At 55.0% G+C, this 23,330-nt stretch overlaps 1 protein-coding gene across 3 annotated transcripts in view; it reads right to left on the bottom strand.

Annotated features, from left to right (window-relative positions):
• PAX7 (paired box 7) overlaps positions 1-22,004 on the bottom strand; it is a 101,510-nt gene extending 79,506 nt beyond the window's left edge. Inside the window, exons 1-4 of one of the 3 annotated variants that reach the window (XM_088790245.1) lie at positions 21,288-22,004; positions 18,535-18,770; positions 17,844-17,973; positions 16,771-16,905 (exon numbers count right to left, since the gene is read on the bottom strand). In XM_088790245.1, coding sequence (XP_088646371.1) covers positions 16,771-16,905; positions 17,844-17,973; positions 18,535-18,770; positions 21,288-21,372 — 586 coding nt within the window. In that variant the 5' untranslated portion in view covers positions 21,373-22,004. The remainder of the gene's footprint in view (positions 1-16,770; positions 16,906-17,843; positions 17,974-18,534; positions 18,771-21,287) is intronic. The other 2 variants (XM_088790247.1, XM_088790246.1) reach the window with 2 other exon arrangements.
• Between the last annotated feature and the right edge of the window lie 1,326 nt (positions 22,005-23,330).

The following is a 23,330-nucleotide window of genomic DNA, read 5'->3' as shown; positions in this document are numbered from 1 at the left end:
CCGTATTGATACAACCACACACCCCTAAACATATCCACACTTGGTCTCACAAGAACAAACCCAAACACCAGCCCCAAAGACAAAACTCACCACCTGATCTAACCAGGGCCCACTATTTCCTTCCTAACTCCCAGTATATGATCCATCAGCAACCATGTGTATACAGTACAGTGGCAACAACAAAATACTCACAAGAAAGAATGTTCCCTTAACAGATACCCCAGCATCTACCTTCTAACACACTCCCAAGGCCTACCGGGGTTTCTCAGTTCATAATCCCAGGCGCAAGTCAAAAATGTGGACAGAACATTTGTTCCCCATGAAAGGAAACAAATCAGCAGGTCCTCTTGAATCTTCTTGAAGGACAAGGCGCCTGGCTCTAGAGACAGGGGAAGCCACTTCCCAGGGGCACAGACCCCTATGAGTTAGTGGAGGGCATTCCAAAGTCAGCTACTGGCCACAGAGCTGCTGTGTACGGAGCAGCAGGAAGAGTTTGTGGCACCTGGATTCAATTAGTGGCTCTGACACATGAAGGCTGTGTGATTCTAGGGAGCTGAGCAAACCTCTCTGAGCTCTGCTTTCGTCTGCAAAATTGGGGTAATAGATACCCAGAGGCAGGGCTGGGGGAAGGTTAAGTAAGATGAGGCTTATAAAGCACCTGGCACAGATCCTGACATGTAGCAAAAGGTGCCAGGTTGAGCACAGGCTTCCAATGAGACGTACCTGTCTGTCTGTGCTCAGAGGGTTGAGGCCTGAGCTTATGCCTTAGTTTCTGTATCTATAAATGAGCATCTAATAATCCCTCTTTCCAGGTGCTCTTTGGAGGCTTTCATGAACTCATTCCTGTAAAGTGCTTAACCCAATGCAGCCAGCTCTCAACAGGCTATTCTCCTAAGGAGATATTCAATAAATGACTTCCTCTTTCCTGCCATCCAAGTCTCAGGTGAAATATCACCTCCCACGGGCAGGCCTCCTTGATAACCCATCTACCACAGTTTCCCAGGTCAGTCATTCTCTGTCTGCTTCAAACCCTTGTCTACCTTCTGAAAGTATCTTCTCATTTGTGGACATGCTCATTGCCCACCTGCCCTGTGTGTTAAGCTCCATGATACCAGGGCCTCGTGCAGTTCGCAGCTGTACTCCCAGCCCCTGGAACACTGCCTGGCACATAGTAGGTGCTCAGCACATTGTTGCGAGAGTAAAGTAGAAGTTCTAGCTCCACCTTCCTGAGGCACTGGTGGTGGCAGGGAGGTTGCAGGTGGAGGGGCCCTCCCTTCTCCTGCCTCTGCCCTCCCTGCACACACACCCACCCCTCGGGAATGTGAGTCCAAGCTGCTGACCAGCCTTTCCACTGTAGCCCGGATTCTCTCCCTGCCTCCTGCCAAGGGGCGGGTGAACCTTGATGGGTTTACCTGGGTGTTAATCCCCCAACAATCCCCCCTGGCCTGACCCTAGAGCCAGCCTCCATTCTTGTCCTGGGTCTAATTAAGTGCCTGAAATGCCACTTCCCCTTTCAAACCCGCTGCTTTTCTCAGAGGCGAGGCAGGTAAAGCCCAGCCTGCGCTTTGAAGCAGAGGAGGCCGGAAGCACAGCAGGTGCAAGAGGAGAAGGGGGGGGTGTCCTGAGAGTCCCAGGGGGACGGGGAAGGGGGCTTCTGCTGCCCTTCCTCAGAGGACAAACACCTGCAAATCTCCTGACATGGGATGCTTAACCTTTTGGGGACCCCCGTCCTAGGAGACCCAGGAAAAGCCAAGGAGCCCTGCCCAGGGAAATGCACACAGCCTTACACATGTGCATGGTTGAGAATTCCACTCTGAGGCTTCATGTTCACCCCTGAAGCCTCTATCAACCCCAGGTTACGTTGATATGAAGCCACTTTCCTTTAAATCTATATTCATATCTAGATACATGGATGAATGAATAGATATAGAGATCTAGATACATAAATCTAGACAGATACACTCCCAAACTCAGCAAGATGACCTCTGGGGAAGAAGGATTCTCAATTCTAGCATTTTTGTGTGTGTATGATTTGCAATTTTATAAGTAGATATTATTTTTGTAATAAATCTTTCAAAGACATAGGATAAAACCACATGCATGCATGTTTTAGAGCCCCTGATAGAACCGCGTGCATTTGCCTTGGGGAATTCTCAGATTAGAAACTTTTGGGGATCATCTATTCTTCACAAATTACTTTCAGGTCTTTTCTCTCAGTTTAATCAGGCACTTCCGATGTGCCTGCCACCTTGTCTGTGTTTTAACTCATTTGCTCCTTTTGTGATTTTTATCCGCATTGGATGGATGAAAAAACTAAGGCTTGGAGAGGTAAAGCGACTTGTTCAGGGGCCCCGCAGCAGGGAGGTCTCACTGATTCCGAGCCCAGTAGTCTTTCTGTGGCCCTGAGGCTACCTTTGAGTGAAGGGCTGAGTGCCCAAAGCTGAGATGAAAGTGACTGTTGGGGGGGCCAACCCCAAGGTGTAGGCAGGTGTTGGGGGTACCAGGGCAGGTGGGGGTCTTGCCCTGTCGGGTCCCTTGTTTCTAGCATGGTGCCCTTGCAGATCAGACCCTCAATGGGGCAGGTGATAGTAATCGAAGGTGAGGGACCCAGTGACTTTAGAAGAATGCTCCATGCATGGTGCCTGGTTTGCCAGTCTGGAGACCTTGTTCTAATTCTGCTCTCAATTTGCTATGCAACAAGGAACAAGCCCCTTTCCCTCTCTGGGCCTCAGTTTCTCCCTCTGTAAAACAGGATGTTACACTAGACCAGTGGCTCTCAATGGGGGCAGCTTATCCCAAAGCCACTCCCCTCAGGTGTCCCAAATCAAGAGAGTGTCCAGGTGTGCATGCTTTGCAAAAGCACCTGAGTAACTCGGGCACATCCTTCTGCCCTCCTGGCTCTTGGGTCTCTCCATCTCCCACACGCTGCATTGAATCCCCCTTCAGGACCCTGCCAGGATGGCACAGCAACCCAGCCACACCACTAGTGCCCCACTGCAGCACAGATTGCGTAACTGCCTCCTCTGGTCACACAGCAAGCTGGGCAGGTAGACCCCAGTGTCTGGACACCAGCCATGCCTATTATCGAAAAAGACCTCCCAGCCAGGAGAGAAAGTTCTCTAATCAGGGAAACAGATAAGGAGGGGAATCATTTGTCACCAGATAAGCAATATCACCTTATCTCTGAAGACCAATAACCACAGCCTGGGGCTCTGATTCCAGGCGTCCACAGAGTGGCCTCGGATAGGAGGTGGTCCCTGCTCCTCCCTAGGACAAAGCGCTGCCTCACCAGTCTCCTCTACCAAAGGGGAGCCCGCTGGTTTTTGATTCCTCCTCCGCCAATGCATACCTGCCTTAAGATGAGAGCTCGAAGCTTCCTCACCTGCCACATTGCCACCTGCTCAGAGCCCCAAGGTGCCATGGGACACAGTTTGGAAACCACTGGGCTCCTCATGCCTTGCCATTGTTCAGACAAAGGGGCAAGGACAAGAGAAATTAAGTGGCTTGTCCAGAGTTACACAGCAGCTAGTGCTAAAGCCAGGGCCATTCACGGGGAGGTCTGAATTCCAACCCTAGTCATTATACTGCAGTTCTTTTCCCTCGGGGCTTTCTTTTTCTTGCTCCTAAAAGGACTTTTCCCAGGAGATGAACAAACCCTTCCAAGGGTCTCCTCTGTGGCATCTGTCAACCCTCAAGATCCCAGGAAGGGCTCACGGGTGCTGGGAGTGTGGGTGTTAGTGGGTGGTACAGGCTTGAGCCAGTCTCCCCTGGGCCTGAGGATCTAGGGTTCATGAAGAACAGGGGACGGTGCCAGGGCTGCAATTGTCCAGATGGGGCAAGGAGAGCAGCTGGATTTGTGCCCTTCAGGCCACTTAGGGTAAAGGCATCAGAGTCCTGTAGACCCTATTAGGAGAGGCCCCTCCTCCCGCTATATCCGTGGGCTAATCTCTGTGCCTCAGTTTCCCCCTCTGTGAAATGAAACTTAAAAACATGTATCACATTAAAGACAAAGGGTGATGGATTGCAGGGATGGGAAGGGGCCCTCACCCCAAGCCTTTGAATTCCTGGAAGCAAGACTTCAACCAGCTTATTTTGCTCCTTTGCAACACAACTTTTCCCTCCTTTGGGCTCACTCATGCCATGCCCTCTGGACCTCAGCTTTTCCATCTGCCAAATGACCAGATGACCTCTAAGGTTTGTTCCACGCTGACTCATCCTTTGGGATCTCAGCCTGGAAAGGAATTCAAGGTCCCTTTAATTGACCTCATAGCCAGCCAGAGGCTTTGCACACCTGGGCATCGGCTTAGAGGAGTCTGGGAACAGCCACTTCCCTCCCTCCTCCCATCTCAGGCTGGGGTCACCCTCTCCTTACACCTCTCTCCTCACCCTCTGCTTTCTATCCCCTCTGCACCCCCCTCACTCCTGGTTATAGCATTAGTCTCCTGGCTGGTCTCTCCGCACCTTTCATTGCATTCTCTGCCCAGTCCATCACTCCCTTGCCTAAATCCCCTCCTTGGGCTCCCCACTGCCCTTGGAATCAATCATAACTCCTTAACTCAGCCTAGAAGAGCCATGACCTAGACTCTAGCGGTATCACCCCAGCACAGCCCACACAACGTAGGGCTTAATAAAGAGTTGGGGGGTGAACAGGTGAAGAGCCAGGTGCCCTCAAAGCACTTCCTAGTCATCCCGTCAGGGCTGAGAGCTGCCCTATTTCAAGGGGATGAGGACAGCTCTGGCTGGGGAGGGGATGGATGTGACTGGGCGGTTTCACATCCCCTCACCTGCCTCCTTTACACCTGGAAGATGTTTCCACCATCTCCCTCAATCACCCACATAGTGCTCCCCCCTGCCCTCCCACCCTGCTCACCAAAGCTGCTCAGCTTCTACCTGGGTGGGGACAGACCTCATCTAACAGTGGCTGTTGGGCGAGGAGAACCAGCTCTGTTGGTTTCTGCCTTCTTCCCCTGGCCTTCTGTTGAATGAGGAGCTGCCCATAGGGGCCACTTACTTCTTTTAGACAGGGAAGGGTGCCTTTCATTTGCATGCTGCTGAGTACCTGTCCCCATCCCACCCCACCGGATTTACAGCCCCCATTATTTCTCAAGTCATAGGAGAGTGGCCTCTAGATTGAAAGGAGCCTTGGGGCAGAAGAGGAGGTGGAAGGGATTGGAGAGTAAAATTGATCCAGCCTCCCCATTCGCCCTGCACTTTATGTAATTGTATTGTTGACTCTTCCCAAAGCACTTTGGCGTTGTCGTCCATGGGACAATTTTGCAGACAGGGACACTATTTTGCTCTCAGGGCACCTCCCTCAAAGTTACCCAGATCTTTCACGCTAGAGGTGGGGCTCCTTTTGCTCCTTCATCGCCCCTCTCTGCCACCCACCCAGGCAGCTCCTCTAGAGCATCTCAGAGCAGTGGCCTCTGCCCACCAGACATCACTGATCGCAGACCCGCAGGGGGCCACAGCTGGGATGACTTTTAGAGACCTTTGGACCCAACCCCTCAGGTTCACAGAGGAGGAAGAGACAGCCTGAGAGCTGGAGTGCAGTTCCCAAGTCACACAGCACTAAGCAATAGGTAGATACTCCGGTTTCCATGGCTGTCACCTTTTCCTCCATCACCCCCTCCCAAGAAAGCCACCGACTCAAGGCCGCGGGGAAGCGACCCTAGCGTCCCCTGCCCCCCTACCCCAAATGCGGGCCGCCGGGGCAGCTGACCCAGCAGAAGCTCAGCAGACGAAGCCCTCTGACAGGCCTGGCTTCCCCTCGCCCAGAGCTGGGGTTTTGTTGTGGGGTTTTGTGCGGCGTGTTTTGTTCGGTCTCCCCGCCCCTTCCCGCGCAGGGCCAGCCCCTCCCCTCCCCCCGTGCCCTCCCCCCCCCCCCGGAGCTCCCAGCGCGCCCCTCTTGACTTCATCCACTAAGTCAATAGCCCGGGCGCGGGCGGGCCCGCTCCCCCCGCCCCGCGCCGCCCCCCGGTTTTCTTTTCGGGATAATGGGGACTCTTTGTGGCCTAATCAGCCTCCTGAGGGGCCGGGAGGCCGGGAGCGCTTCCCCCCGCGGCCGTCGGTGAAAATGAAAGCAGGATTAGGCCGGGGCCTCGGCCCACAGCATAGTAAAGCGCCACCAGGCATTCGCCCCTTCAAAGCCTCTTTCGGGGGTTTGGTTACTTTATTTCTAAAGTTGTTTGTATTTCTAAAGTGGCCATTGAGGCGCGAGCGGGGACTGCGCCGAGAGCGGCAGGGAGGAGGGCGGCCAGGGGGAGAAGAAGAAAGTCTTGGAGCCTCCCTCCCTCTCCTTGGACCCGCTGACCAGTCTCCAAAGTGCCTTCCCGGCCCTTATCTCCTCCTGCCCTGGGACCGGAGGGGGCCTTATCCCCACTAATCAGATGGGGAAACTGAGGCTCCGGCACTGGAAGTCACTTAAGGCTCCACATCAGAAGATAGACTCCCGGGATTCACATGTACCACGCAGCCGGGAGGGGAAAAGCGTCGTTTTTCTGTTTTCAAGGGGGGAACCGCAAAGGGGGGTATTTACAGTGGTAATCGCCCGCGGTGCACAAATGAATGCACCAGCTAAACTTTTGATTGTCGCCTGTACAGGCCAAGGAAGGGAGAGTCCCAACCCTGACACAATTTGACCCCCGAAGGATGTGAATTCAGCCCTATTCATTAAAGAAAGTTCCAGAGCCTCTTTTCTTAGGTTCACTCCCAGCACCTCCAGTAAATGCCAGCACAATAATTCAGAATTTTCCCCACCACCAAAGAAGGGAGGGTGCGGGCAGCTATTTTGAATGTTGGTATTTTCAGGCAGCTGGAGGGAGGAGAATGGAAGAAGGGGTACAGACTGGGGCCCTGGCAAAAAGCGGAGGGAAAGGGTTTCTCCTAGCTGCGCCCTTCTCCCACAGGCGTACGTTTGAATTTATTTTTATTATCGGACTTTTGGACCCTCCTTACGGTGAATCCAAGCTCTAGAAGTGCAGGCCAGGAGGAAAATTGCAAGCAGGAGGCGCGCGGGAGTGGGGCCTTAGTGCCAAGTCAGGGGAGAGCGCCAGGATCTGCGTCCTGCCTCTGGACCAGCGGCGTTTGTGGTGTCAGCGGTCACAAGAGAGCGCGGGAGATGAGGCACTTCTGCAGGCTTCCACGGGGAACGAGAGAGTTCCAGAAGGTTCTTTAGGACTCCCCCGGACCCCTACCAACCCCGAAGTTGTCGCTCTGAGGACGAACTCGAGCTTGAACCTGCTTTTCACGTTTATGCAGCGCAGATAAATACAAGGCTGGCTTCTAGGACAAGTTTCCAGGGCGTGATCCCAGACCCACAATTCCCACGGCAAAGTATACACCACACACCTCGCAGACATTCGTACACCTACAAAACTTCCTGCAAATGTTGCCTTCTCTCCACGTTCCCCAGTCACCTAGACTGGGGTCCCTCTCACACCGTGCGGAGGCTTGGGACCGTGGAGAGGGCCCCGCGGAAAGCGGCCGCCCACTCTTTTGGGGGCTCCTCTGGGTCTAGGTCCCACCGAAAGGATCCCAGAAACATTCAGGGTGGAGTTTTCCAAGCTACTTCTTTCGCCTGACGCTCCACCCCTTTCTCTGTCGGGTCCGGGGCCTCTTTGATCTTCGGTAGTTTTTCGGCTTCAGACAAAGAGCGCAGTGAAGGCGGGAGGCTCCGGGGACCCGCGGTTCAGCCGGTCCTCCCTCCTCCTCTCGCTCGCTCGAACCCGCGGAGCTGCGAGGTCCTGGCTGACGCCTGCGACTCCCAAGGTCGGGTTGGGGGCTGCCTGCCAAATTCAGGCCCAGCCCCAAACACCTCCTGATGTGCTCACAGACAGACCTGCACACACACACACACACACACACACACACACACACACCCCAATCACAGACACAGACAACCTGGCAAGGCGGCTTGCGTACTTGGAGATACAGGTAAACACCAAACACAGGCACTGAGGCAGGTGTGTTTATCGTGGGCTTGTTCATTTTCTGTCTCAACCACCTGACTCAGAATCACCTGACTCAGAAGGCAGGTACCTTCTTTCTTGTCTCAGGTATCCCGCGGCACTTACCACAATGCCTGTCACATAGTAGGTGCTCAACAAATTTTTACAGAATGAAGACATTCACCCCCCAAGAGGAAATTTCCTTCCTTCCTTCTTTCCTTCCTTCCTCTCTTCCTTCCTTCCTGCATTCCTTTCCCCCTCCTTCCTTTCTTCCTCCCTTGGGACAGACAAACGGGGGAGCTCAGTATTTGTGCTTATGTCTGCATATAACAACCTCAGACAGGACCCTTCCAACAACCAAATGGGGAGGGTTAGACTGTGCTATCTTTTCCGAAAGGTGAGGAAGCAGCAAGACCCAGGCTGAGGGCAGGCTGCCAGCCTCACCCACCCACATCCCCTCCCCTCCACTCCATCCATTTCTTCACCCTGGGCTCCTGCTTCTGGAATCAGAACCTCCCTCGAGATTTCTGGAGTCACCAAGAAACACGCACATGTGGAGTTCTTACTGAGGTGTGGCCCACAGAAGCCCAGAAACCCTTGTCTACTGGCTGCAAAGTTCTGCCTGTATGACACCTGGTGAATGACCAGTTTCTTAGGTTTGACCCGATTCTCACAGGGGCTCAGGCTCCCGCAAAAGGATCGGAATCTTTGTCTCAGTACAAGTCTTTGGGTTTTCATGGGCGGAAACTGAGACCCAGAAAGGTTGAGCGAGTCCCAGATTACATTGCTAGTGAGATGGGGGCGGGATGGGCAGCAGAACCCTTACGTCCTGGGCCCACCACAATGCACGTGGCTCCTGCCCATCCCTTCCACTTTGGACAGCTGGGTTTAAATGGAGGTAGGTAGAGCCGGCCATCGGAACAGGGAATCTAACAATCTCTGGGAATTAGTGGCTGTGAACCGGAGCCAGGGCAGCAGGAAGCCTTCAGCTCGCCCTGTGGAGTAACTTCACCCTTATTCACCCTCCAGTCTGCAGCGTCCCAAGCAATGGAGTGAGGCTGGGGACGCCTCGCCGGCCTGTGCGCCATCCCTCCCGAAACTGAGAACTTAGGAGGGACGGTTGCTAAAAACCGGAAGGCGGCGAGCCTCACTCTCCTGGCAGTGAAACTCTCACTGGCTTGTTTGTTTAGAGACGCTCTTAAAAAAGGGGTTCCCGCCCCACTAGCTCGGAGTCCGGACTCGGCCTGGCGCGCGGGCCTGCCCCTTCTCAGCGCCCAGAGCCCGGGCCCCCGGCCTAAGGGTCGGCCTCCCTCCCGCCTGCCGGCCCGACTAGCTCGCCTCTAATTAAGCGGCGGGATCGCAGCGAGCCGCCGGGCCGCCCTGTAATATGATGAACTGCCTTTATGCCAGTGTCACCGAAAGCGCTTCTGATAAGGAGAAGCCGCGGAGGATCAAAAGGACGACAGCGGCTCGCCCGCCTCCTGCCGCAGCCCGGCTTTGCTCGCTCGTCCTCTGCGCCCGCGCTCTCCCGCGGGCTGTCTCCGGGTCCCGCGGTCTCTCAAGAGCTGTCTGTCCAAGGGCCAGCCTTTCGGTGACTCTGTGTCTCTTTGTCTTTCTTCCTGACGCCCGGAGCCTCCCTTTAGTCCGTTTGCATTTTTCAGCGTCTCAAACGCTCTAGGCAGGTTCCCTTCTCCCGCGCTCTCTCTCGCGCTGAACTCTCTCTCTCTCTCTCTCTCTCTCTCTTCCTCCCCCCCCACCCCGCCTCCTGACGCTCTCCTCCTCCTCTCTGACTCTTTCTCGTCCCACCTCTGTGGCCCTGTTTCTCCCTGTTCTCTGCCTGTCCTTCTCTTGGTCTCCACCTGGACTCAGCGGACCCCCAGGGCCCAGGCGACCAAGTCTTGGAAAGAGCCATTAGGTGACCAGCAGTCTCGGGGAAATCGAACCAATTCATCCGCAGCAAGTTTGCAGAGGTCCGCGGCCCTTTGCAACCCACCCTGTCTCCGCTGCCCAACAGAGGACCGGGCGACCCCCCAAGGCACCCGGGAGTGCTCTCGGGGCCTCTTCGGAGCGTGACTTGAGGCGCACACAACTTCCCCTCCACCCACCCGAGGCTGCTGCGGCCCCCAATACTTTTTCTCTCCCCCGGAGCTGAAGTTCCAAGTGCAGCCGACCCCCCTTTGGCATTCCCGGCCGGACACCCCTTCCTTTGGCCCCCACTTCCCCTTTGCCCTCGACCCCTTCTCTTCCTCCTTCAGGCCCCTCCCCTTCTCATGCTCCTAGCCCCCCACCCACCCACCAGCGCTCTCTGCGGACTCCTTCCTTGCCTCGCCTCGCCTCCCCACCCCCCCACCCCACTTTGTTTGAAGTTTTGGAGAGATCTATCTACTAATGGCGAAGTTTCCCCCTTAGGTCACCGTTCTGCCTTGATTCGATTTGGGAAGGCAAGTTCCCTCCCTCCCCCTGCCCGACCCCAGCCGGGGCCAATCGCTCTGGAGCAGGTCAGAAAGCGCTGACCCCATTTCCACCTTTTCCTCTTTTCAGCCAGAGTTGGGGGAAGGGAAGGCTTAGGACAGCAAAAACTGAGGGGAGCACCCCAACCTCCCATTTTCCCTCCCGTCTCCATCCCCAACTGAGTTTCCAAATTACCTCATTAGTCTGGAGTGGGAGAGGGAGATGAGCTATTTTTTTCTGGAATTCCTGGAATGTGCCCCCCTTTGTCGTGGCCTTCAAGGCCCCAAAGCCCCTGGAGAACCTCCCTTTGGGTTTCTAGTCTGTGCTCCCCGCAGCCCGCGCTGTCTCTTCTGGGCTGTGAGTTGCTTGGCTTGAGATCAGACCTTCCAGGGCCAGAGCCTGAGGTCTGGTACTTTTCACATTTATATCCTTAGGTTCCCATTAGGAATGCAGCCTCAACTTTGCTGTATGATGGCAAATAGGAACTCTAACGAGGCAACCTGGAAGGAAATCTCATTTGCTCAGCCCTCTCTCCCTATATCAAAACATGTTTTTCTATAGTAATATTATTTATATATAATGTCATATGTAACAACTCTCATTTTCTGGAAGACACTAAAAAAAAAAAAAAAAAGAAAGCCCAAATAATCACCTTACTGCTTTAAGGCTACTGTTATATGTGCTTTTAAATCCTTCCATGTAAATTCCACTGAAAATTTTGGAAAGCTGTGAAAAGGGAGGGGGTGGCGGGGAGGGGGAAGAGGTTAATCCGGGTTTAACGCTGCGATGCCGTCTTAGGACCAGGGTTAGCCTGATTGCGTTATCTCTTCCCAACATTTGAGACGCCCATATTTCACCCAGCCAAACAGCTCGGAGAGCAGCGCAGATGGCTGCCGTGGTCGCGCCTCAGGAAAATGTGTTATTAATATCTAAATAACTTCCCAATACTGTCTGGTAAATCTCCCGTCCACCATTCCAAATGATTAATTCGTTTGAAGTCTTCCCTCAGTCTCATCTTTTCAAGGTCTCTCTCTCTTCTCTCTTCTTCTTAGCCAGGCTTATTTCAAACTGGTAAATATCTAATTCCTTTCACGGCTGTGCCATGCACGGGGGTCTTTTAGGTATAAACGCCTGGAAACAGCCAGTGTGTGTGGCAGTGCGTGCCCAGAGGTGAACATAAAACACGCAAGCCCTGGCAGCGGGGGACCCCACCCTGTTTAGAAATGCGATGGGGAGTCAGGGGCTTCGCGGGAACCTCAATCTGGGAGCCGAGCCCTTCCCTTGTGCGCCCCTGGGACCCTCTCCTGGTTCCCTGTAGAGTACTAGTGGCACCCCCACTCCTAACACGCAGCTTTTCGGTGGCTCTGGTCCCGCCACCCCACCCCCAGCACTCCAACGGCTTTCCTCGCTCTCTGGGGCGGATAATTACCCTCCGCTCGCCTGTTCTCCCTTGTTTAAAGTTTGTTCTCTAAATGTATTCTATTAGATTATTATGTTCGTTCATTCCCCCTCCAACCTTATCTCCTTCTGTCTCTTCTCTCCTGGCCCGTCACACTCGATTTAGGCACGAGTTTATCTGGCAAACAGTTTGCCGACTTTGTTTATTTACCGCGGGTTCTGGGGCTGCGAGCGAGCGAGCGCCAGTGTTTGCCTTTGTAATAGTTATCGCATTGTTCTCCCATAGTCTCAGCGCCCTCCTCCCACTCTCTCCTCTTCGGTTGGGGGGCAGATGGAGGGAAGAAAGGGGGAGTCTCGTCTGCCCTGTGTGGGCTCGCCAGGAGCCCCCGCCCCCGGGATATTCACCCCAAGCACCCCCGCTCTAGGCTCACCCCATTCCCCTCCCCCGGCCCCGCGCAGCCCCAGCCCCCGCCCTCTCTCCCCCTGGTCTCACTGCATATCCACCGCCGAGTGCTGCCTAAAGCCGGGGAATTGCCTGACACCCTCCCATCTTCCTCCGAGCCCCCATTATGCGAAGCTGATTCCACTTTGAACAGCTTCAAATCCCGCCTGGACTCTGTTTGATTAGATTGCCAACCCGGGGTAATCCTTTGATTTGGTGGAGTGTCAATTACCTTTCTCTAAACACACATTTACAGAGGAGGGAACTTGTTGGTTTAAATCAATGCAGATTGTTTCTTGATAAATGGACTGTCTTGGTCCCCTCCCTTGCTCCCTCTTCCAAGGCCCCTCTCCCTCTGCGCCCCCTCCTCCTCTTCCCTTTCCAGTTCTAGCCTATCCCGTAAACAATGCCCCTTCCAGGTGTGAAGCCGAAAAAAAAAAACACACCAAAAAAAACGACGTGGGCAGAGGGGAGTCGAGCCCCCCTTTCCCTATTCATTCGCTCCCCCGGAGCCTAATTAAATTTGGCAGGTCCTTGTACACACAATCAAAACAGCTTCCTCCAGTGTAGCAAACGACCGAAAACCGCATTAGCAGCTATCGCCGCTGCCAAATTAAATTGTTTCCCACCTCCTTTTACAAGTGTCTAAAACCGACACTCGGGGCTCTCCCTCCTTTCCGAATCTTCTCCGTCATATCCCACTCCACACCTGTAAGTTTGCCGCTTTAAAAATAAATTAAGGAAAAATACAAAGAAACACAAATCTGCATCCCTCACACACCCCTTCCGCCCCCTCCTCAGAGGGTCCGTCATACCAGAGAAGTCAGCACATTCTCGGGCGGACTGTCGCACTGGCACTTTCTCCCTGAAAGGGAAATGCACATTCTTCTTTTTATTCATTCATTCATTCATTCATTCATTCATTCATTCTAAGGAGGGCGCAACTCACAGTGGCCCAGGCGGGGATGGAACTGGCAACCTTGGTGCTACCAGTACCATTCTCTAACCAAGTGAACTAACCCCCTCTTCTTCTTTTTAAACTTGTGACTTCCCCCCTTCTTTCATATTAATTGAGACCCCAATGGGTTTTCTATCCTAGAGACCAAGTGGAGCCCCATGTCTGATCTGCTCAGCTTCAGCCTAAGTTTGTGCCTTGTCAGAGGCATGAGGTTTTGGTGTTCTTGTTGTTAGTTACTGTTGTTATTTCTATTATTATTGCTGTTGTTGTTATTGCTTATTTCTTCACACTCCCTCCCTCAGAAGAATGGATTGACTCTGTTCAAACCCCAATCAAATTTCCTACAAGAGTCTCCCTGGGTTCAGGTTGGGAAAATCTTGTTCTTTCCCATCCCTCCTCAAACCCTTTCCCAGTTGGGTCCCTGGCTGGTCTCTCCCCTAATCCTCCAAGAAGGGGTGAGGAGGAGAGAGGCCAAGTAGATGAGGGCAAGGAACTGTCCACGTCCCTCTCCAGGTGAGCGGAGCATGGCTGGAGCCCTGGAGTTCCTGTCCGCCGCAGTCTGCGAATTCTCACAACCAACAATCCTAATAACTCAGTCTTAACGAGGATAAGAGCAAAAAAAAAAATATGAACAGCCTCATGAATATCAGCCCAAGGGGAACAGGAGTGAGCTGTTCAGAGATGAAAGTGCACAGAAATAAAAGCTCAATTTAATCTGCTTTAAAACCCTTCAACTTAACGTTTGTGCTTCAAACTCTGAGAGTGAGGACTGATTGCGGATAAATAGTTTCTTACCATGCCTGGAAGCTATTACACCCCTCTCCTACACAGTTTCCCATTCAGCAGTCCCAGTTTTCATTACCAGCTCTAATAAGTCTTAACATTATTAAATGCCAAGCGGACGATAGGAAAAAACGGACTCAGGGAGGGATCTCTCTTTAGCGCTTAAAGAGGAGAGCTCTTAAACCCCTTCTTCCGAGGCTCCCCGCCATGAGAGGGGCAACCCCCAGAGAAAGCATTTGTCAAGAGCAAGGAGCCAAAACAAAGTTTGTGGATGTACACCTCTCCCCCTGCTCTGCTCTTGGGATCTCTCTACCTTTCCCCACCTGGCCTCTCCACCTTGGGGGGTGGAGAGGTCTTTTCACCTTTAACGTGGCCATAAAACTGTTGTCTGGGGCCTGGGAGAGAGATGAGACGTTCCAACTGGGCAGTTCACTGAGGTGCCCGCAAACTGGCCCAGGTACCACATCGGGAGCTGATAGGATTTGTCCTCAGACGGACAGACAATCCCACTGACACTGTCCATTCACACCCATCTACAATCACACTGCACACCCACACTTGCTCAGAACACAACCACGCAATCCAATCCGGAGGCCCACGGGCAAACAGTCACACTGAGAAACACGAGCACCTCTGCAGCCATTTCACTCACGGTCACAATGCCCAACGTGCCCCCTGTCATTCAAAAACCGTGGGACTTTCCGGACACCAGGCCTGCTGCTTTCATTTCATTCCTGCAACTCCTCCCAGACTCAGCACCTACCCTCCTCACTTCCCCATCTGAACTGCCAGGCTCCTCATTCATCGCTGGAGACTTGAAGCTTCCTGGTTCTGGTGCAGGAAAAACCTCCATTCAGCGAACTCGCCTGTTAGCAGGTTTTATAAGCCCAGACCAGCACCAGAAGCCCCGAACTCCCTTGAGTCAAAGGGATTCCCCAAACCACACAATCTTTCCATCCTCTACATTTCCTTCTTTCTCAAAAGAAATTCATCTATTGTGCTTCCTCACAGACTGAATTGGACATACCCCTGCCACACACACACACACACACACACACACACACACACACACACCCTAAAGTCTCTCCAAATAAAATCAAATCTCCCTCCACTTCCTCAGGGACACAGCTCAAAAGCAGTATCTGCTGTGCAGTATTTGGCTGGGAAAGATTAGTTTTATGTCCCCCCCACCCTACAGGAAAAGAAGTCCAACAAAGTCCCTTTCCAATATGAACTGAAATAAGGACTGGGTCTCCCCCAAGGGGTGCCAGGGCTCTGGGCTGCCTCAGCCACGCTAGGAGCTTCTTGGCAGCACAGGGCCCCTGCGGCTGCAGACCTGAGGCCCCTCGGCTGGCCCGGCACAGCAGGGTGCCAGGCACAGCTCAATTCCTTTCTTCCCTCTCCCTTTTGTCCCTGGCGGGACTGGGCTCTACTTGGGGGCCTGAATGGCGATAGCCCGCCCCTTCCCCAGCTCCAAGCTGCTCACACCGGACTGCCCCTGCCCCCCTCCACCCCGCCCGCTCGGACCAGGCCTGTGGGGGCTGGGCTTCACTGGGCGTTGTCTTTGAAGTGGGCTTTGTCTGTGAAGTTCATCTTCAAGGTTGGGAGAGACCTGGGCTAGGAGTTCACTTGAAGCAAGGAGAGGGGGTCCTTGAGAAACCTCTAGAAGGAAACTCGAACATAGTGTGCTCTTTACAATTTCCCCCACTTTCCCCCAAGCTACTGTTTTGCAGGTTCGCATGGCCACTGTCTTTCCTGCTGCCTGCTGCTTCCGTGCGTGTGTTTGGGGACGTATTCTTTTCCCGGGTTAGTCCTAACTCTGGGTTTCCATTTCTATTTCTCCCCACGTCCTGACTTAATGCACACTTACCAAGTGTCAGAGACAACTGCGAGGGCTGCGCGTACAGAGGAAAGACTTTCCCTTCTCCTGAAACTTCCCGCGCCAATAAACCAAAACACAATCCCCTTTCCCCGGCGTGCAGGCGCTTGAAAGACAAACCGCTGGCCCAGCTGTTCGCGAGAAGAATCAGAGCGCTGGGCTCCCACTCTGGCCCGTGCGGCAGCCGCGCCGAAAGTGGGGAGAGGGCGTGTAGAGCCCCTGTCTCTCCTCCACTGGGACCCGGCTACCCGGGCATCTGGGAACTTCGCCTCAACTCCGGCGCAGCTGGAGGGAGCACCCCATTAGCTCACCCATCTGCCTCCCCCTCCGCTACTGTCGCGGTTCGGGCCCTGGCAACGCGGAACTGAGAGTTAGGCGGCGGCCCACGCCGCCCTCGCTAATTTTTATTGATTGCAGCGGTCGGTCAACTGTCAGGCGGGGTTTCAAGGGACCGTTTAGAGAGCTTGTGCGGGTCTGGTTAACAAATTCATTTAGGGAGCCGCGGCCGGCTCCTCCTTCCTCGCCCCCCGCCTCCTTGCCCAAGTTTCCTATAAATAATAGATGGACACTGGGACCTGCAGCCAAAACGCCAGCCGGGGAGGACAGGCGGGCCGCCGTCGTGCGCTAGAGTAGGCGCGCGGTCAGCGGCGCACGCTCCGCTAACTTGCAGCCGGGCTCCCGGGAGGCGCAGGGGCCGTCTGCGCCGGGCTCCGCTCCCTGCTCGGCCCCGGGGCGCACCCCAGGGGCACCCTCGCAAATCCCGAGCGGCGACTGCCTGCCCCAGAGCTGCGAGGTCTCCCGCTAAAGTTCTGCCCGCCAGTGTGAGCGGCGGAAGCGAGCCAATGGCCCGCACACCTGGGCGTGGGAAGCCGCGGGCTCCGGCGTCGCGTGTCCCGCGAGGGCGGCCTACCTTTGTCGCCCAGGATGCCATCGATGCTGTGTTTGGCTTTCTTCTCGCCGTCGTCCTCCTTCTTGTCCGTTTCGTCGTCTTCCTCTTTCTTCCCGAACTTGATTCTGAGCACGCGGCTAATCGAACTCACTAAACCTCAGAAATTCAAAGGCAAAAGAGCAAGTATAAGTTATTGGGGCAAGGGAGCCTATGGCCCCTGGGCCCCTGGGAGAAAGTCCCTAAGCCTTTGCCCCTAACACACCGCAAGGGTAGTCACACCCACATTGAAGTGTTCACACCTACTTGGAGGCAGGAGTACAGCCGCCCACGTAGACAAGCCTGCCTCACACCTGGGGCACTCACAGGGGCTGAGACTGTGGCAGAGGCCCCCGCCTGTGCAGGCCGGTACACATCGCGGCACGTACTTGTGCCTGACACTGTTATGTGCCCTGGGTGCTCTGCCACCCACACCCACTTCCCCAAGTCCTCCCTGACAGCAGGCCCTGCAGCCCTGTTGCTGCGATCCCACACACAAGTGCATCCCAGCCCTGCGTGCCTGGATGCCCACTGCACATGTCCACATGCACCCCCCAGGCCACTTTCCCTCTCACAGGCAGCGTGGATCAGGGCCTCCACACATGGGACCCACTGGGGTTGGTGGCAGCAGCAGAACAGAAATGGCGCCTAGGAGAAGAGGGTGCAGGGAGCCCACGGAGATCGACCCTCCTGGGACAGACCCACCTCAAGGCCACCTCTCTGAGAAAGCGCCTACTGAGCGTCTCTTATTACCAAATCTTATAGGTTAACTTTTTGCCCCTTCGTTCCTCCCTCCCCCTCTAGCCCTCCCTCCTCCCTTTCTTTCTTCCTTCTCTCCTCTTCTCCTCTCCTAACTTCCTCTTTTTGCTTTCCTTCTTCCCTCCTTCCATCTTCCTTTCCGTTTCCCTTCCCTCCTGTTCCCTCGTTCCCTTCTCCTCTCAACTTTTCTCTGAGTTCCCCGCCATTCACCATCTCCCCTCCTCTCCCACACCCAGCCCCGCACACCTGGAGCCCTGGCCAGACTCGGGCAAGCTCTGCTGGCTCAGCTGCCTTCTCACCTGAGGGCACAGTGCTGCGGTCGCAGTGCCCATCCTTCAGCAGCCGGTCTCGGATCTCCCAGCTGAACATGCCAGGGTTTTCTCTCTTGTACTCCTCGATCTTTTTCTCCACATCCGGAGTAGCCACCTGCTTCAGAGGTGGAGGTGGGAGAGTAGGAGTGGAAAGATGGGGTGGAGGGAGGGAGATACTTTTAATATCAACCTCCCAAGAGCCCCAGGCCAAGCTGCTGGCTCTGGTCACCAAGCCCCCCCCCCCTCCTTCTGAGATGGGCTTTATCCTTTCAAGAAACCTGTTCCTGGCTCACAGGAAGGCAGCCGGAGTGGGTAGGGGGGTAGGATAGTGATAGGTCATAAAATAGAAACGTAATTAGGACCCCCAGGATCTTCTTCCTCACTATGTCATGCAAGACTGAGGGAAGGTTTCCCCTGGTCTGGGATGCTGACAGGGGATCAGGTCAGTAGGTGCAGCCCCAGGAATAACTTCTTGACCCCAAAGTCTTGGGCAACCTGGACCTCGGTTATCCTCATCCCTGAGAAAGGCAACCCCTGGGGGGATCGGGGTGAGGACACTCTCCCACTGTACTTTCCATAGGAAGCATATAGTCACGCTATGGATGACACAGGTTAGTAGTGAAAGGATCCCCCAAGCTGTGGGAAGGCTGACTGCCAGCTCTGCAGCAAAGACACTCACTCTGGGCTTGCTGCCACCGATGGCCCCAGGTCTGATGGACCCGGTCTCCTGGTAGCGGCAGAGAATCTTGGAAACACAGCCATGGGAGACACGCAGCTGGCGGGAGATGACACAGGGCCGAATGCCATGGTGGGCCATCTCCACTATCTTGTGGCGGATGTGGTTAGGCAGGGGTCGCCCATTGATGAAGACCCCACCAAGCTGATTGACCCGGCCTTGGCCAAGCGGGGTGGACACTGGAGAAAGGAAGGGAGATGAAGGAGAGAAGCAGGAGGTGAGGATGGGGAAGAGACACTGCCTACACCCCTTGACTCCAGGGTTTTATGAGCCCCAACAGCTCCAAGTTCCCCACATTCGGAGCTGCAGCAGTTCAGAGGCGAGGAAAACCTGTCATGATGCTGAGGGAGTCCTGCAGGATTGAGAGAGGGGTCCCAGCTGGCTGCTAGAGTCTTCCCAGGTGCTTCATATCCCCGGTCCTGCCACACTAAGGGGAGTGAGGACACACCAGGGGGATCTGAATGCCTCTGAGAAGGAGAGGGAGAAAGATAGAGGCAGAGCCATGAGGCTGGTAGAAACTGGAGGCTCTGGATCCAATGGCTTTCTGTCACCCAGGATGCAGTGAGGGCTGCAGGTCTCTCTGCCTCTTAGAGAGGCCAGTACTGGATGAGTCCTACAAGGTCAAGACTGATCCATTTTGTTGGGGACCAGAGGGTCTGGCTGATTACTACTATCCACGGCCCTGGCCTGCACAGCAGAACCGTCCTAGCCACAACTGCACAGCCCAGGCATAGCTGAGGGTCCCATAATGCTGTTGGCTGCTGGCTCTGCGGACACCTGGCTGTCCCTTGAGGGACTCCCCTTGCTTCCAACGCCTTTCAAAGTTCTAATTTCGTTTCGGGATGATTTGGGAACATGCTCCATTGTCAGCAGTCTCCTAAATCAAATACCTGCGTGGCCTCAGAAATCCATGAACTGTCCCTGCGGGCTCTGAAAGGCCGGTACACAGATGGGCCAGGGTCCCTGGGTGTGGGAGACTTTGGGAACCCGAGAGACAGGCACCCCCGTGTGTGCTGGGGAGCGGAGAAAGCCTTGGAAGCCTTAATGCAAAGTCTACACAATTTCCTCACAGAAGGTTGGGGGACACCGGGTGCACTAATCCGGCCTCCATCCCCCCAATTTGAGCACTCGGCGGCTGCGGAGATCTGGCAGATTAGAACAATTTCACAGCCGCCGAGTGGAGGGAGCCGCCAGTATAATTGGAAGGGAGGAGGCGAGAAGAGGCTGCCGGCTGCTGAGCCGTTCCTCTCACCTCCTCCCTTGCTCTCCCGGTCTCCCCACCTCTCTTTGTAAAAGTAGGTGTCTGAAGCCACCCTCGGATTTAATCAGAAATCGTGCGTCGCCGAGTCAGAGTCACTCGGTCTCCGTGGCGGGATATGCCATTAGCACTCGAGAGCTCTCGAGCCCCCAACTTTATATTCAAGAGCCTCTTTAGCGACCGGCACTCGGCTCTCCTCAGTATTCTCCGTCATGTTGGGCAAATATTGTTCTAATCCGCTGCGCGTCCTCGGACGCCTGTTTTACTTGCATTCGCTACAGGAGAGTGCTACGGCAAATCCCCGGGCGTGTGCGCTCTCCCGCCTGCGTGGCTGCTCGCGCGCACTTGATCACGGAGCCACTCTCCTTGCCTCGGTCTAATTCAGGGACCCGCGCCGTCTCGCTGCCGGAGGGACCCTCCCTCCCCAGAGCGCAGGCTGCCTGCCCGCCCATCCCCTCCCTGCCTTCTCTCCCCCCCGCCTCACGCACCAGGGGCTCATACAAATCACAAGAAGAGTAATTAAAAAATAAAAGTCGCACCTATCTCGAGCCACTTCTCTGTGACACCCTGGACGACCTAACCCCAGGAGCCGAAGGACCTCCCAGTTGACAGGTTGAAGACCTTCCATTAGTTTAAAACGAAAACAAGACAAAAACGCAGGAAAGGGTCTCGGAAGGGTGCTCCCAGCCCTTTGCGGAGCCGGGAACCCGGTCACCGCCCGTCCTCTCTCTTCACCCGGTACTGGATATTTAGGGAGGACACATTACAAAATGAACACTTTCCCCTTCTCTGGACCCTTCGGTGCCCTCTCGCCGTCTTGACGTTCTCTCCAGGGAGATTTTCAGAGTTCCAAACCCAAGCAAGAAGTTTTTTTTGGGGAAAATTCGTTACTATTTATTCTTTCATATTAGTTTGTTTCCAGACCAAAAAGCAGGAGTTTCTCTGAGTGTTACTTTGAAAGAAGCGGATAGCCTTCTTCATTTAGACATGTAAAATATCACAGGTTGGTATTTCGAAATAAAAGAGACTGGAAAATCATCCTAGGTGAAAAGAACAATTCAAAACAAGAATAGAAAGCCCATAGCGGGGGAACGAAGAAAGCCGAGAAAGTATCTGGGAAAAAGTATCTGAAAGCAGTGAAATTCACTAGGACCTGAAATGTGCTAGGAGCCGAAATCTACGCGCAGTTCAGCGCTGCGGGTAAAGGCCAGAGCCCGAGACCCATGAAACTGAGGCCGCTGGGTCAGTGAAACCCATGCAAAACCCGACAAGTGCGGATCCTAGAAACTTCCTGCGTCCCGCGCCCGTACTTGGACCTAGAGGAGAAGGGGACCCCATGCTATCGCTGGCGCCGCCACCACCCCCTGGGATGGCCGCCTCTCGGGGGACCTCGAGTTCCCGGCGGAGGAGTGAGGCGAGGCAAGCCTGGAGCTCTTACCTTCCAGAGGAAACCCAGTGCGGGGGTAGTTCTGCCCGGGCGCCGGCCGCATCATCCTCGGAACGGTGCCGGGAAGGGCCGCCATTCTCGCGCGCGCCGGGGACGAATCCGGAGTCGGCAAAAATCGCTTCCAGTCCGCTCCCTTCACCCCTGCTGCGATCTCTTTCTTTCTTCTTCTTTTTTTAACCTCTTCTCCCTCCCCTCCCCACACTCTGCCTACCCCCCCCCCCCAACCCCGGCTGCAGTCTACGCTTCCAGAAGCTGGGGAGGGGGGTGAGGTGGGGGCGGAGGTTGGGAGGAGGGAAGGTGGCGACGAGGAAGTTCAAACAAACAAACACACCAACCCCAAGTCCGCTTCTGCCCGCTCCACTCGGCTAGAAGTTGTGCGGGCGGACGCGCCGGGCAGACCCGGGAGGCGAGCCCGGGGGACGCGGCCCGAGTTCAGGGCCCCCAGCCTGGGACTGGCGAGCGCTGCGCTCTCGCGCTCCGGGCCAAAGTTTCCCAGGCGAGAGGCTACGGAGCGGATTCTTTTTCGTATTTATTGATATATTTATTCTCTCGCTTTGCCTCCCTCCCGACCCCCCTGCACGCCTCTCCGCGCCTTTCTGCAGACAACACTCGCTACTCCCTCACACACTCGCTTTCACACCCCCGCCCTCAGAACGCTCGGGGAGGGAAGAAGGTGCCTCTCGGGTTTCGGGGCTTGAGGGGAGGCGACAGGAGGTGACGGGGAAAGCGAGGGGGCGAGTGATCCTCTGGGTAAGTTGTGCAAAAGTGCTCAACTGGAGCGCGAGGAGACGGAGGAGGAGGAGGAGGCAGCGAACGAGATCTGATAGGTTCGGACTTTTCTTTTATTCATGAGGAGGGAAGGGGGCCAGGGCGGAAGGGAGCCGAGGACCAATAACGAAAAGAAATCGCCAACGAATATTTTTTTTCTCTTTTAGTCCCCGGCTCGACCTGGTTTTTGGGGGAGAATTTGAACGGCCCGTTAAAACAGAGGGAGCAGAGGCCGGGGGTTGGGGAAGAGGGGCAAGAGCAGGGGCCCAACTTTGTCCAAGTGTCTTCTTTTGACGAATGGGCCCGATCCGCGGAGTGCCCGGCCCCCTGTCGTCCACGGCCCCGCTCCGCGGTCGGGCGGCATGGGAACGTCTGCCTCGGGCTTGTGGTTCCTCTGGATTCCGGCCTTTTCTCTGGCCTCCCAGAGTCAGAGTCCGCTGTGCTTCACATCTTCTCCCTCATCGCACTCACACACTAAAATTTTCGTTAGTGAGGCCCAGGGGGTAATGGCCGAGGGTGACTTCAAGGGAGCGATTTATGACTTTCTCTGAAATAATGTCTGAGCCCGTGTCCGGTTCTTGCCTGACCTCCCGCAGCTCTGAGAAGCCCAGAGTGACCCTGCGGGAGTTCCAGTGCTTGGAAAACGGGGTCTGCCAAGTGTTAGGGACTTGTGTCTTCTTTCCCATCCTGCCCATCTGCAGCCGGATTAAACCCGTCCTCCTCTTCGGGTTCCCAGGCCACATCCAGAACCCCTTTCCAGCAGATAGTCCAGTTCCCTGAGGCTGAATAGCAAGTGGGTGTCCAGGTCTGGGGGTACAAAAGGATGGCAGGTGGGAGCGGGTCAGGACGTGGTACCACTCTGAGCTTATCAATCCTGAGCTTCTCCGCTCAGAATTTAGAGGGGGCGATGCCCCGATTAAACGGTGGAGAGTTGCGGTGGGTTGATCAGAGGTCTGCGATACTGGGCTCTCCCGGACCAGAGTGACTAGACGCCCCTGCCTGGGACACTGAGTCCTAGGGGCAAAACGCCCTCCCAGCGGGGCGGGACGCCGAGACTGCAGGCCTTTTGTCTCCCCCGGGAAAGAGTGTCTCCACCCCAAAGCTGGAGGCAAAATACAATAAAATAAACGCAGCCCTTAAACTCGCCCCCAATCCTCCCAGCCCGCCCCCTGACTGCCCTCTCCTGATGCTGGGGTCAGCCATGTCTTGGCCTGGGGGCTCTCCTCAGGCTGGCCCCACTGTGCCCTCTCCCCTCCCCTTTTCCTC

This window comes from Rhinolophus sinicus, chromosome 14, assembly GCF_057876585.1.
Source record: "Rhinolophus sinicus isolate RSI-liver-muscle chromosome 14, RSI-T2T, whole genome shotgun sequence".
NCBI lineage: Eukaryota > Metazoa > Chordata > Mammalia > Chiroptera > Rhinolophidae > Rhinolophus > Rhinolophus sinicus.
Note: the sequence above shows the minus strand (reverse complement) of the source record. Positions and strands in the feature narration are given on the sequence as shown.